Source organism: Camelina sativa, chromosome 9, assembly GCF_000633955.1.
Source record: "Camelina sativa cultivar DH55 chromosome 9, Cs, whole genome shotgun sequence".
NCBI lineage: Eukaryota > Viridiplantae > Streptophyta > Magnoliopsida > Brassicales > Brassicaceae > Camelina > Camelina sativa.
In genome coordinates, this window is record NC_025693.1 from 29,529,275 (window position 1) to 29,543,063 (window position 13,789).

Below are 13,789 nucleotides of genomic sequence, written 5' to 3' on the forward strand. Positions count from 1 at the left end.
ACCAGCACCAGTATTTTAAAAGTTTAAAGTCTTGACTTTTATGTTTTACATGTTTGTTAAGAGTTTCAAATCTGAAACACTAATAATAAAACAAAATGAAAAATAAAAGTTAGAAAACTCATAACTCAAAATTTTGATGCTGAAAAACATTTTTGTGAAGAATGAAATAAAAGAGTTTGATACGTCCTATATAGAGATCAGATTAGTTAGGATTTCCTAACACAAAATATTTTAAGATATTAACAACAATAGATTTCATAGTTATTTTAGATTTTGTTCATTTTGTTTTGAGATATAGGAAATGAAAGAAAAATCGTAATTTAAATTATATTTAAAATTTATTCTGTTTTGTATATTAGGTAATATCAAATCGGAAACTATTGTTACCAAAAATATAACTAAATTTAACATGTTTATATATATAAGTTTTTGATTGTCGGATTTTGATGGTAACAAATTTACCTTTAATAAAATTGAATTTAAATTTGGTTGTTTGAAATTGTATAGTTTGATTTAAATGGCTTGAGTGATTTTAGGGATAAAATATCTTCATAGTTAATATCATTTTATTTATAGTTAGTATCATTTTACATTAAAAAAGAACTGAATGATTCACGCTGGGTAGGATCCGATTTCTTATAGATCGGGTACCACATGGTTAGCGTCTTTTTCATTTAACTCAACTGCAAACGAATCGGGTCACTTTAGGATCCGCGTGTCTTTAACTTTTTATTTTGACCAGAGTATACCAAATAATATCTGTTTGGCTCTGATTTTTTTGTTAATCCTAACTCATTTAATATCTGTTTGGCTAGATGATTAAGTCTAAATTGAGTGGCATTTCATGTAATAATCTCTTAATCTATGTCTACTTATTAAAAATGCTTCCCTTTTAATAGTATAGATTGAATTAAATATGTAATGTAATGACCTAGTTTAGGCAACATATCAATACATGCACTAGATTTTATGGAAACCTACAAGAATTCCATGAAAATGATTTCTAGACCGAAACATCAGTTAACCAAAGGTACTACAACAAAAAAGTATGATATCTTTCAGATGGTGACAGTGACCTAAGGAAACAAAAAATAAGCCAAATCCGTAAGTACATTCCACAAAATAGAGAATGGGAAAAAGAAAATCTCAAGTTTTATATAGGGCATACAAGTTCAAAATGTTCTTGAGTACAAACTTGTAGTCAAGAGTGATATCAATACATGTACCAGATTTGTATATATAGGTGTATAAGCTTCCTCCAGTCATGGATAAGCCAATATCAAGCTAGTCGTCCCATTTGTGACCTTCTTTTCAAAGGCTTCAATTATATCCATCACTATATTATATATGTAGTTAATAACCGCAACAATAGCTTTTTTAAAAAACAATTTACAAAGGTTCCATGATGATTCTTCACCATGAAGATTCTGGCCAGAACCGCCGTATGAGATAATTACTAAATTAGTAAATTGCCCACGAACTAGACTGCAAACACAAAACAGGAACACCAACTATCACATAATCCTCCAAGTCGCCATTTTTGCAACTTTACCATCAATCTTTCAAAAATACTATAGATTAATCATATGAAGCTAAAAATAATACACAATATAACTATTATACGTATCTTTCAAATGTTTCTATGGTCACATATATTAAATTTTCAAAACTTAAAATGTTGATTTGAACTCGACACTTAAATTGTTGATTTGAACTCTACATCGTCATAACTTCGATTTGATATATTATTTATCAACATTTTAAAATTTTGACAGTGATGACGACATGTTATACTGAGTATTATTTTTAACTTTGTAAGATTGTCCTGCATTTCTGGGAATTGGAGGATAAACTTACAAAAACAAAAATGGAAAGTACTAATGGTGACAAATTTTGATTGTCCTGCATGTTCTAGTTTTTTGGCTTTTTATATAACAAATCTCGATTGAATAAAATCAGTTGTTGTTCTTGTAAAAAAAATACAAAAGATTAAAAAAAAATTGCCATGGGGACAAGAATAAATATGAAGTTGAACCACAAACTCATCAATTATCAAAATTAGTGAATAGCCCGAGAGAAAGAGTGGATAAACAAGTTGCAATGGAAGAGTTAGTTAGATGATGCACTGTCGAAAAATCTATTTGCCATTAAAGCAGGTTTGTATACAAGAGCCCCCATTTCGAATTTCTTAATCGACAAATTTGATCGTAACGGTTTACAAATTACTCAATATTAGATATGTAATGTGACGGACCTAATTTACCTACGTACGACGACATAATAGTAATACAACATATGGTCCAAGAAGAAAATTCTTACGATAAAGATGTTTTTCTTTGGTCGCGACTGTATCGTCCAACCCTTGCATTGACTTGACTTCCTGATTTTGTAACTACTTTTTAGGTTTGAGTTGACTCCATGACTTTTGTCTTAAACATAAATCTACGCATATTATTGTTTGCCAATGTTTTAAGTAACTAATACTAATGCCTAATGGTTACATATATTTCTCTATTAAGCTGTGTATAATGAATCTAAACTCGAATAACACTCCATCTTTTGGCTAAAAGCAAAAAAAATGTTTTCATCAACGAGAGTGAAAGCAAAAATCAAAAAACGGAAATTAATGTTACGCGTATTTAGTGGTTGATGTGTCCATGCTCGGTCAATGACGTTGACTGACCCCAAAGACTTGATTACGTGCGTTGCAATAATGCGACTTCGTATAATAAGCCTCCCTACCCCGCAACAAGAAACAAGTCAATCAAAAACTGGATTTGAATATAATATTTTCATACACCTTATCTTAAATCTTCAGTATTCTGAGGGTGATAAAACAAGCCACCAGTGGTTGCGAGAGATGGTCCGCCGTCTTTTCAGTGGCTTGATGACGCTGCTTAAGATGTGCGGTGGTCAGACAGCTTCCCGTAGGGAAGAATCAGCCGAAGATGATGGAGATCGTGGCATTTTTTTCGATCTCCAAGAGCTTGAAATCGCGACTGATTTTTTCTCCGAGAAGAACCGACTCGGAACCGGCGGATTTGGCCCTGTCTACAAGGTAAACTCTATAGAATACTCTGTTATTAAAAAAATATTGGAGGGACATTTATTTGATACGACATTACGAATATAGGGATCGTTGCCGAATGGTGAAGAAATAGCCGTGAAGAAGCTATCAGTGAATTCGAGACAAGGGTCGAGAGAATTCACGAACGAGGTTAAGCTCTTGCTTAGGATTCAACATAAGAATTTGGTTTCGTTGTTAGGTTGTTGCTTCCATGGTCCTGAGAAGATGCTGGTTTACGAGTATCTCCCTAACCGGAGTCTCGACTATTTTCTCTTTGGTACGTACGTCTCTATTTAATTCAATCCCCGAACTGTACCGAATCATTGGTTCTGATGTTTATAATTCATTCGATTCGAACCGGTTTGATATAATGATTGATCTCTCTGTAATGTTCAGATAAGATCAAGCCCGGTTCACTTGATTGGCACCATCGATGGCGAATCATTATAGGAGTGGCGAGAGGACTGTTGTATCTACACGAAGAAGCTCCCATACGGATAATCCACAGAGATATCAAAGCCAGCAACATTCTTCTAGATAATGACTTGAACCCGAAAATCTCGGATTTCGGTTTGGCCCGGTTATTCCCGGGAGACGGCACTCATACCAATACCTTTAAAATTTCTGGCACTTAGTGAGTAGGCTATGTACACTTAATCTCCTCATGCTCTTAACATAATTGCGAATGTGCATATAATTTATGGGAGTGTTGATGCAGTGGCTATATGGCTCCTGAGTATGCGTTGCATGGGCTTTTATCGGTCAAGTCAGATATTTTCAGCTATGGAGTCTTGGTTTTGGAGATAGTTAGCGGAAGAAAGAACCAAAATACTCATCTTGGACCTGAAATGGCCGATCTCTTGAACTATGTAAGTTGGAAACATAACATTTACCATAGTTTGCTTTTTTTTTTTTTTTTTTCCATATAGGAGAGATTCTGAGTTTTAATTTTGGTAATGATCAGTGGAGTCACGCATATATATCTTTTATAACTTAGTGTTGAATCATCTTTACTTAATATATGGAATAATTTAGAATAAATCAAACATTTGTTCATCTTTCTCAAAAGGCTTGTTTTAACTTGGAAAACAAAAATCGGCCTTACTCGATAACCGGAATTTATATATATTCGGTGCAGGCATGGAAAATGTACCAAGAAGGCAAAATTCTAGAACTGGTGGATCAATCTCTAGCAGGAGTATACAACCGCGACGAAGCAGCCACATGTTTCCTTATAGGATTACTGTGTTGCCAGCAGATCACATCAAACAGACCGGATATGAACACGGTTCATCAAATGTTGTCGAGTGATTCATTTGATTTGCCTAAACCTGGTAGTCCTGGACTCCAAGGTCGTAGAGGAGGCGGATATACAAGTACTGAGACCGGTACAGGAGCTGGTTCACGAAGATTTGGATTAACCGGGAGTGAACCAAACAGTTTTAAGAACAGAAGAAGTAGTACTGGACAGAATGGCCTCGTTGAGGAGTACTCGAGGACCTCCATTTCCATGTCTTCCTTTGCTGAAGGAAGATGATTATATATTAAATCAAAACATGTGAATGCACCCATATATATATGTAGAGAGACGAGAGACAAAGAGGAGGACATGTGATATTTGAGATCTTGTTTACGTTTTCATATATATTAGCAATAATGAAAATTTTGTGTTCGAAATTTTTATTCTACTTTTACGTTTTCTATAACTTCATGACTTAAGAGGAGCAGTTTTAGGCAACCCTCCCTAGGTGACATGTCTTCGATCATAGTAATAGAATTTTAGGTGCGATAATTTCAACTTTCAATTTCCATCTTAATTCCTAAAGAAGAACAGTTTGGCACAAACCTATTTACTGACTTGTATATGACCTTTTGTTTTCCTAGCTACTGACTATAGGAAATAAGGAAGTAAAGTTATACAAGCAAACAAGTCTAACGACATGTTTTTCTCAGACTTTTCTTCCAAAACTAAAACTAAGCTATATGTGATTTTGTTTTATTGGTTGCATCTATATGTTGATTGGGTGTATCATGTGCATGCAACAGCCAACGAGTATATTATTCATCATACAAAAAATAAGCTGTACTAAAAGGGAAAATTTTACAATATGAATTCGTAGAAACTAAATTTGGAGATTTTTTAATAAGTTTACTGATTCTTTCTATAAAACAGCCTATATCATTAATTATCAGTGTGCTACCAGTCCAGTCCATGGCTAAAACCAGCAGACTATAGTGTTGTAGACCTCAATATAAATTCAAATTTAAAAACAAACATCTCTTAGTAAAAGTCTTCTGAATGTGAGGGTTACTATATGCTCTTTTGTCTTATGGTTGCAAAACTTTTGAACTTTTTTTTTTTGTTTCTACTATTATGTTTATAATTGAGGATACTTTACTTTGTTTTTTAGGCCCAGTACGTAACACGCTCTTGGTCGGGCCCTTGTATGTTATGTAGAGTTTGTGATGTAGCAAACATTTTGCATTCGGGTTACTGTTTTCTTCAGTTATGTCGGGTTTGGATTTCTTTCTTTCTTTAAGTTGGGTTTTGTTTATCTGTTTCAGTTGTCTTGCTAGTCAAAATAGATTCAGATTTTGAAATTTGAGTTGGCTGCTATTTTTAGTCCAAACCTTTAATACTCGTTCAAAACGTTAAATTTGTGGTCTGTTCCAAAATTACTTTGAAAATTCAACGGGTTAAAAAAGTTGGCAAACATAATAAAATGATTCGAACAAGTATGCTTGTTATACAGTACTTCCGGTGTTTTCCTATAAATGTTAACAATATTAAAAATAGCAATGCTCAAAGTCAAAACAACAAGTTAGATACAATCTTGAATGCATATGTAAAAATTGCATGTGATTTGAGTCTATATATAGTAGGTATAGTGATAGGTTCGATCAATGAATTTACTTATATTGATAGGAACCTAACTTTATTGTAAGAATCCAGAAAGAAAAACGTGGTCGATCACCAGTCAGAAGAAATCAAACCTACGTAAACGAGAGGCTATATGGAACTTACATTGACTAGAGAAGTTCTAGACGTTTCAACTTAGACCTAAAGTTATATTTATTCAATAAATTAAATATATATAAATATTTATATGTTAATTTACCAAGAAATATAGGTTAGTCGTTCAAGCTAGTCTAATCGTTGCGTTGCGTTGCGTCACCACCGTATCAAACCCATGCATATGCGTTTTGTGAACCAAAAATAATTTGTAAGTTTTTCTGTCAAATAGCAAATGTAAATTAAATCGTGGTAAAATGGTTAATACGATTAGCTATGTAAAATAATACAATTAATCGTTCGTTCGTGACAATAGATTAGTGGAATTAAGAAGAAGAAAAAAAAGCAAGAGAAAGGCACTAATTGAAAAACATATATAGTTTTTTTGTTGATGAGGTCTAAATTTAAGTTCTTCCCCCTTGAGAAATGAAGAACAGTGCTAATGAGTCCCACTAGCAAAACATTGCCCCCACTTACTCTATTTGGATACATATCTCCTGATCAATTTATGCGGGACCAACTCCATTACAAATATCCCATTACTCTCACTTTCATTGGCCCTCCTCTTTTTTTTTTTTCACTCCTCTTTTTTTTTTTTTTTTTGAATTAACCCCACTTTTATTCCAATTTTTCATTAAAACAATTATACTAGAAAATAGTGTCTATATATAAACTTAGTCACTCGCTCAAAAACAGCCACTTTCTATTTTAACCCAAAAAAAAAAAAAATCAATATTTTTATACAATTGAAACTCTACTCATCCATCAGTAATGGCGAATCTCTCTTCTGATTTCCAGACATATACGATGGATGATCCCATAACACAACTAGCAGAACTCAGCAACACTCTTCATCACTTCCAAACATTTCCTCCTTTCTCTTCTCCTCTCGACTCTCTCTTCTTTCATCATCAAATCTCAAATCATTTTCCCGGAAAAACTCCTGAGAATGATTTTCACCAAGGGATTTTCCTACCTTCTAATATTCATGACAACAACGACGAGTCTTCATCAAAAGTCGATACAAAGAAGAGAAAAACATTTATGGAAGCTGTGTCTACTTCGGAGAACAGTGTCTCTGATCAAACTCTATCTAGCTCTTCTGCTGCTCAAGTTTCCCTAAATGGAAAACTTTTGACCAAAAATGTAACCTCGAAACCCTAATCGTACATATACAATTAAAAAACTCTCATGAGATTCCATTATTTTAATTATGTTTGTCTTATTAAAATCACAGAGTTCGTCTTCAAAGAGAGGGAAGAGGTCTAAGAATAAAGAAGAAGAGAAAGAGAGAGAAGTTGTCCATGTTAGAGCCAGAAGAGGTCAAGCCACTGATAGCCACAGCATAGCAGAGCGGGTAATATATTGATTGTAATTTGTACAGTTAAAAAGACGCATATCTTATTAGCTAGTTTAGAAGTTATTAATCATAAATAATAGTGATGATGACAACTATTAACATATTATATTTCAGGCTCGGCGAGGAAAAATAAACGAGAGATTGAAATGTTTGCAAGATATAGTCCCCGGATGTTATAAGGTGACTGATTACGAGAACTTGATATCTAATTAGTTTTTTTTTTAAGACTATAAAGAGAATATATTTGTTAATCTTTTTTTTATTGGATATATAATTTGGTGATGTAGACAATGGGAATGGCTACTATGCTGGACGAGATAATTAATTACGTCCAGTCATTGCAAAATCAAGTCGAGGTATGAGAATAGACTTAATATAGTAATGTTTTCTATGATATTATAGATTGTCTAACCAATTCAATTCGTTAAAAAAAATTATACTAATTCGCTTCACTTATTTTGTGATGAGCAGTTTTTATCTATGAAGATTACAGCAGCAAGTTCGTATTATGACTTTAACTCGGAGACTGATGCTGTGGAAACCATGCAGGTACGTAAGTAATCTTGCACTTATAGTTAAACATATTATCATTACAAACTTCTTAATGCTGTGCTACGATATATATTTATTTAATTTAAATGTGGTTTGGTGTGATGAATTATATGTTTTAAAATTCGGTTTTAATTCGAATATAATATTTTTTCAGAGGGCAAAGGCACGTGAGGCAGTGGAGATGGGGCAAGGGAGGGATGGGAATTCTGTCTTCCATTCATCTTCATGGACCCTTTGACTTTTGTTTTTTGCCCTCCTTTTTTTTTGTCTTTCTAATTTTATCCCTTTTTTGGATTTACATAAAAAAAAAAAAAACTTTAAAATATTATTCAAAAATCTCGATGCCATATAAATATGTATACTTGTGTAATTTCGACACTACAAATATATATATAGTGCCTAGAGATTGCAATTCAACTAGTTCGGACTTCGGACAATGAAAAATGTTTATTGCTCATTATTTTAAAGAGTAACAAAAAAATTCGGAATTATATTGGTTAGATCTCGGAAGAAAGTGAGGATATATAGATGGATCAAAATTATACCGTGTGGAACTTAATGAATAAGTGTCAGTGTATCCAACCATAAATTTTAGTAAGATCCCACAATAATTTTGACAATATGATTGATTGTTAAAGTGTTTTGAAAGTTGTAACAAGCCTCATCAATCACACTTTAGAGAATAGTAATCAGAAATGTTTTGTGTCGAGAAAATTTTGATATCAGACGTTTCTAGCTAATAGTATACGATTAGGTTATTAAGATACGAACAGTTACTAAAAATAGTACTTAATTATGTCAGAAGTTCGAAGATACTCCGTTAGGTGACAAGATGACTAAAATAGCTGCCCTTAACACAGAAAGAAACCTCTTCAATTTTTCATTTTTTAAAGACAATTTGGAAAGCAAAAAAAAAAAAAAAATTAAATCAGCCACAGCTGGAAAGCATGGAACGTCCAAAACAATAGTCATCAAATCTCAGTTTTAAGAAAAAGGAAAAGAATATACTTTAAAAAAATCGGAATTACAATAATAGAGATGAAAAATGGCAACATCAGCTTTGATTGGGGTTAAGTAAAGACAAGCAAAGATGATAAACTCGAATACACAACACACAACAACTGGACTTTGGACCTCAGCAGGAACAGTAGACGAAAATGACAAAACTACCCTTCACTCGTTACTATAGAAAGAAAGATTAATAATGATGCATGTCTCCCAATCGAAACACAACAACGACAGAGATAGGTTTTATGCAATTTGTGGAAGACTGTGGATTGTGTATTTCGAAGGGACGTGTTTAATCGTGGAGCAACCAAAGATTTGTCTTCCTTTTTTTGTGGAATCTGTACTTATCTATTAATTTCCTTTGTTATTGTATGAATAATTGCTTGAGTGACGGTTCATACTTTCATAGACTGTGATTGATGTTCCCAATTCATCATAATCATGATTGGGAAAAACATTTGTGAACTAGTAGTACTAAATATCTATTCTTATTTTAGCATGTACCAATAATATACTCCTTAGACTATAAGTGGTACATCATCAAATGTTAATTTTTTTTTTCTTTTTGTCCAATTGGATAAGTATATTCATAAATGGTCAAAATTATAAGAGAAAACTCTATAAAAGGTGGAAGTGGAGTCCATGGCATGTGTTGCTCTCGAATTGGTTGTGCCTTAGCTTAGGGATTTAAAGATGAAATACTTGTTAGTTTGAAAATAAATTAGTCGAAAGCAGAAGATAAAATTTGAGCTGAAATATAAGGATAAATATATAGAACAAGGAAAAAAAAGAAAAGAAAGAATAGATGCAATGTATACATCCATGAAACTAGGGAGGACAGCTTGAAATGGACCATTACTTGACCTAAAGAAGATGAAAAATAAGTGGGGTTTTCTATTCATTTAAATGCCTAATTTTGAATAGTTCATTTGTATAGTGGTTGATTGTTTCTAGTTCTTACCAGGATATATACTACCTTTACTTTACTACAACATTATCTTTTTTTTATAAAGATTATTTACATTCTGAAACTGATTGATCTACATATCAAAGAATAAAATTTTTCTCCTTATATATATGGTATAAGTTTAGGGATTCTCTGTTAAACCTTTAAACAAATGTTTAACACAATAATAAATAGAATATATATAATTCAATATGTTGATGGAGGGGATAGTTTTGGGAAACAAATAAATATTTGGGACCAACAAGTATTCTATTAATAGATCTGGTGATCACATCATCTGGTGGCAGAGAACAGAAATGGGCAAGTTCAAGGATCCAAAAACACTGTGGGGAACCACCAACCACCAAATTTTTGGAAGTGACTCCATTTGAATGTGGAGTTGTTGTTAGCTCCTCAAACTCTGAACTCTTTAGGTGTTAAGAATTAAGACTCTCTTATCTTATCCCACAAAATCTTCTATTCCACTTACTTAAGTAGTCTTAATACTTTCCTAATATTTAAAATATCTACTAAAACAACTAAAATAAACAGTAACGCCACAATTAACTGAATCATAACATGTATCATGTATGTCATTACAATTTTTTTTTTTTTAAAGTTCAAATGATATTTCTTTTTCTTAGTATTTACACAGATGGTTAAACAAGAGTTAACTTAAAAAGTCTGCAAAAGAACTGATTTCGAATCTTTGAAAGTAATAATAACTAATAAGAAAACTGTTACAGAACATTAAATCAAAGAGAGCGCACACGTATTTTCTCCATACTTGAACTTGGAAAAAAACTAATTACCTTTTTTCTTTTTACAAATTATCCCAAACTTAATTCCGACCTTACAGAGCCAAAACCTGTCTCTCCTAAGTTCTAACATGGAGACCAAGCGACCGTATCAATGAGCTTCACTGTCGGAGAATCTGTTGAAGCTGAAGGACTTGGTTTCTCTGTTCTGGTGGCAGCAGATTGATCTGCTCTGGCGTCAGACTCATCACCTGTTGAAGTAATGCCTTCTCCATCTCTGCAGATATCTGCACAAATAAGAAAAACACAACCATCAGCAAAAATAACCAAAGCTCTTTTCCTATGTGATAAGAGATTGTCATTTCGAATTGCGGCAAAAGACACAACTAAACGATTCGACATTAATATATTTCCTAGCGGCCACAACGGTTCAATGGCTGTGTCTTTCAGTTGAAATAGGGGAAGGTAGATTACCGGTCCAGGGCGAGGTGGTGGGCCAACTCCAGGCCCAACTTGGCTTGGTGGAGGCACCGGTCCTAAGCCTGGGAGATGAGTAATGCTTGAGCTCTCTGATTGGCCAGACATCCAAGAAGTTCCTCTGTCTGCAGCCATTGGACCTCCTAGCTGGTTATTGCTGTAGTCTCCCCGATATTGACCTCCTCCCTGAAATAATAAACAAGGTTACAACTTACAAGCAGTGAAACCCATAAGCAAAACTAAAACCTGCACAATTTTCCAGTTTGATTATTAATTAATTATCTTAAACACGAATTAACGCAATCAGTAGTAGAAATGAAAATGGACAAAGATGAGAAAAAATTATTGCCAGAAGAAAATCTTTCCCATATCTTGAATAACAATGAAAGATGATGTTGGAAAGATTTCTCATTAAAGGGTGAATCTACTCATTGTAAGTGTAGCCCTCAGAAAAAAGCACAGAGATGAAGCAACATAATTTCATGATCAATCTGCAAAACCAATTGAACATACAGTATCATCTAAAGGTATAAGACAATAAGAGAGTAAATACCTGATATGGTGACTGATTAGACAGATGTGGCTGCCCCTGCGGGAATTGAGGTCCACCAGAAGCAGAAGGTCTATTGCCTGACTGTAAATTGGCTCAAACAGCAAGCTCTAGTCAGTCAAATACATAAAAATCACAATGAGGTGAACAAAAGAAAATCGATAACACTCATAACTCTGACTCACATGAAACATGGGTTGAGAAAGATGCTGAGGAGGTGCCCCATGGTGCTGAAACCCAGTATTTGGACCAGTCTGCGCTGCTCCATATTGATGATGATATGGTCTAGGCTGTTGCTGAGTCAAATGAGGACCTCCACCCGAGTGCATAGGTTGTTGCTGCAACTGAGTCGAGGAAGCTGGTATATCAAGATGATGAAAAGAAGTTGGTTGGGATGTTTGATGATGGGGAGCCGGAGGAGGCGCGCTTTGAACTTGAGAAGACTGTGGATGAGACAAAGAAGTGACAGCAGGATTCAGATGTCCCTGACGCTGGGGATGAGAAAAGCGAGGCTGTGATGGTGCATTATTAGTTGCAGAAACAGAAGGAGGAGGAGGCATAGGCATTGGCTGTGGTGTTGGGTGTTTCCTAACCGGGGCTTGTGGCTGCATTGTAACTGCTGGCTCTTGTAAGCCAACAGATGACATATGAGCTTGAACGTTTGGCTTTGGTGGGATAGACTGATGAGATTGTTGAGGCTGTTGTTGCCCGGCTTGAGGTTCAACTTTTGGAACCTAGATAAAACAGAGTTGTAAATTTAAAGATGCATGACATAATCCTAAATATAAAATGACTTATAAAGACTGTTTCTCAAAAGATACAACTACATACCACTTGAGCAGGCTGAACCATTCCAAGCATGATTTGTGCCTGGCATTCAACAAATACATCATCATCATATCTATCTATAAATGCAATATTGAAACTGGCATAAACCTAAAGATTTGTTCAGGACACAAAACCCTAATTTAAACTGCTTCCTCAACAAAACTAAAACCAAAGTAGTCGAACCAAAATACTCAACTAAGAAGCTCCGAATCAGGATTCCTCATTGCTTAATAGAACGCACGAAATACATATTTTGAGATTGGGGGAAGTTAAAGAAGAACCTGGAAAAGAGCCTTCGTCAAAAGAGGGTTCCGAATCAGAATCTCCCTCGCTTGTTGATGGTTTTGATCAATCAACGTCTGCACCATCAGATTCGATTTAATCAAATTCAGAATTCGAGAAACAAAGAAGAAAACAATTGCTATGTAATCCGTAAAGGATTAAAACTCTCGAGAAAAAGTTGTAGCTGATATAAGTAGAGAAAAGAAAGAAGAGAGATCACCTTCATCTGCGACATAATGTCGTAGAGCTGACTTTTTGTCATTCCGGCGAGATTTGCCGGTAAACCGCCGTCTCCGCCGATCTGCTTACCCGCCATTGTTTTCCTCGGTACTCGCTCGCTGGTCGCTACCGAGATTAACCTGAATGTTCAAGACGCAACAGAGTACTTGAGAACAAACCTGGGCCTAACACTATACAGGCCCATTATAGTATCAAGCCGACCCAATTAGTTTTAAACGACTAAATCTAGCCCAGTTTTATAACCAAAGACACTGAATCAACTTCTCACTCTCAATTTGATTTTTTTTTCCCCTCATATAATCGCAAATCATACTCATTTATTAAAAATTCTCAAGAACATCAAACCATATTTCTCAAATTCTTTACACTCTCAATTTGATTAAACACAACTATAAAATATAGACGTGGATTAGATATGTAAGTTAAAATATATGAAATTTATTAAAAATGTTCTTTACATGGTACCATGTTAATTGTACACGTAACATGCATGTATATTGTATAATAAACATCTCTTTTGGAAAAGCAAAAGCTTATAAACACAAGTTTTACATTAGAGAGAGAAGCGTGTGACACGGTTTTGGCCTCTTCACTTTCTTGTAGAGAGATCTTCTTTTTATTTTTGTCTCCATCCATGATTTTTCGTACGCGATAATTTATTTATTTCGTGTTATCTATGATCTATCCATAATATACAATATATATTGG

The 13,789-nt window shown here is 34.2% G+C and overlaps 3 protein-coding genes across 4 annotated transcripts; 2 read left to right on the top strand and 1 right to left on the bottom strand.

Moving 5' to 3' along the window:
• On the top strand, positions 2,772–4,755 carry LOC104713000 (putative receptor-like protein kinase At4g00960). The gene is made up of 5 exons (XM_010430020.1): positions 2,772–3,058; positions 3,134–3,344; positions 3,464–3,701; positions 3,786–3,936; positions 4,206–4,755. The coding sequence occupies exons 1-5, from the start codon at positions 2,861–2,863 to the stop codon at positions 4,602–4,604; spliced, it is 1,197 nt and encodes a 398-aa protein (XP_010428322.1). The 5' UTR covers positions 2,772–2,860; the 3' UTR covers positions 4,605–4,755.
• Positions 6,793–8,296, top strand: LOC104713001 (transcription factor BEE 3). 2 transcript variants are annotated; one of them, XM_010430021.2, is made up of 6 exons: positions 6,793–7,226; positions 7,318–7,437; positions 7,555–7,620; positions 7,728–7,796; positions 7,912–7,989; positions 8,147–8,296. In XM_010430021.2, the coding sequence occupies exons 1-6, from the start codon at positions 6,852–6,854 to the stop codon at positions 8,228–8,230; spliced, it is 792 nt and encodes a 263-aa protein (XP_010428323.1). In that variant the 5' UTR covers positions 6,793–6,851; the 3' UTR covers positions 8,231–8,296. The 2 variants fall into 2 exon arrangements, with proteins under 2 accessions (XP_010428323.1, XP_010428324.1); XM_010430022.1 differs by having other exon boundaries at positions 7,912–7,993; positions 8,147–8,236.
• LOC104713003 (cleavage stimulating factor 64) lies at positions 10,643–13,223 on the bottom strand. Its single transcript, XM_010430023.2, has 7 exons — positions 13,062–13,223; positions 12,841–12,918; positions 12,563–12,601; positions 11,917–12,465; positions 11,735–11,815; positions 11,179–11,367; positions 10,643–10,991 (listed from the first exon to the last, which is right to left on the bottom strand). Exons 1-7 carry the CDS (start codon positions 13,155–13,157, stop codon positions 10,866–10,868), a joined length of 1,158 nt encoding a protein of 385 aa, XP_010428325.1. The 5' UTR covers positions 13,158–13,223; the 3' UTR covers positions 10,643–10,865.

Coding starts and splice junctions, on each gene's coding strand:
- LOC104713000 (XM_010430020.1), top strand. CDS start 2,861: ATGGTCCGCCGTCTTTTCAGTGGCTTGATGACGCTGCTTAAGATGTGC. Junction 3,059..3,133: donor GATTTGGCCCTGTCTACAAG/GTAAACTCTATA, acceptor TTACGAATATAG/GGATCGTTGCCGAATGGTGA. Junction 3,937..4,205: donor TGGCCGATCTCTTGAACTAT/GTAAGTTGGAAA, acceptor TATTCGGTGCAG/GCATGGAAAATGTACCAAGA.
- LOC104713001 (XM_010430021.2), top strand. CDS start 6,852: ATGGCGAATCTCTCTTCTGATTTCCAGACATATACGATGGATGATCCC. Junction 7,797..7,911: donor CATTGCAAAATCAAGTCGAG/GTATGAGAATAG, acceptor TGTGATGAGCAG/TTTTTATCTATGAAGATTAC. Junction 7,990..8,146: donor ATGCTGTGGAAACCATGCAG/GTACGTAAGTAA, acceptor ATATTTTTTCAG/AGGGCAAAGGCACGTGAGGC.
- LOC104713003 (XM_010430023.2), bottom strand. CDS start 13,157: ATGGCGGGTAAGCAGATCGGCGGAGACGGCGGTTTACCGGCAAATCTC. Junction 12,466..12,562: donor TGGTTCAGCCTGCTCAAGTG/GTATGTAGTTGT, acceptor TGTTTTATCTAG/GTTCCAAAAGTTGAACCTCA. Junction 11,816..11,916: donor TTTCTCAACCCATGTTTCAT/GTGAGTCAGAGT, acceptor GCCAATTTACAG/TCAGGCAATAGACCTTCTGC.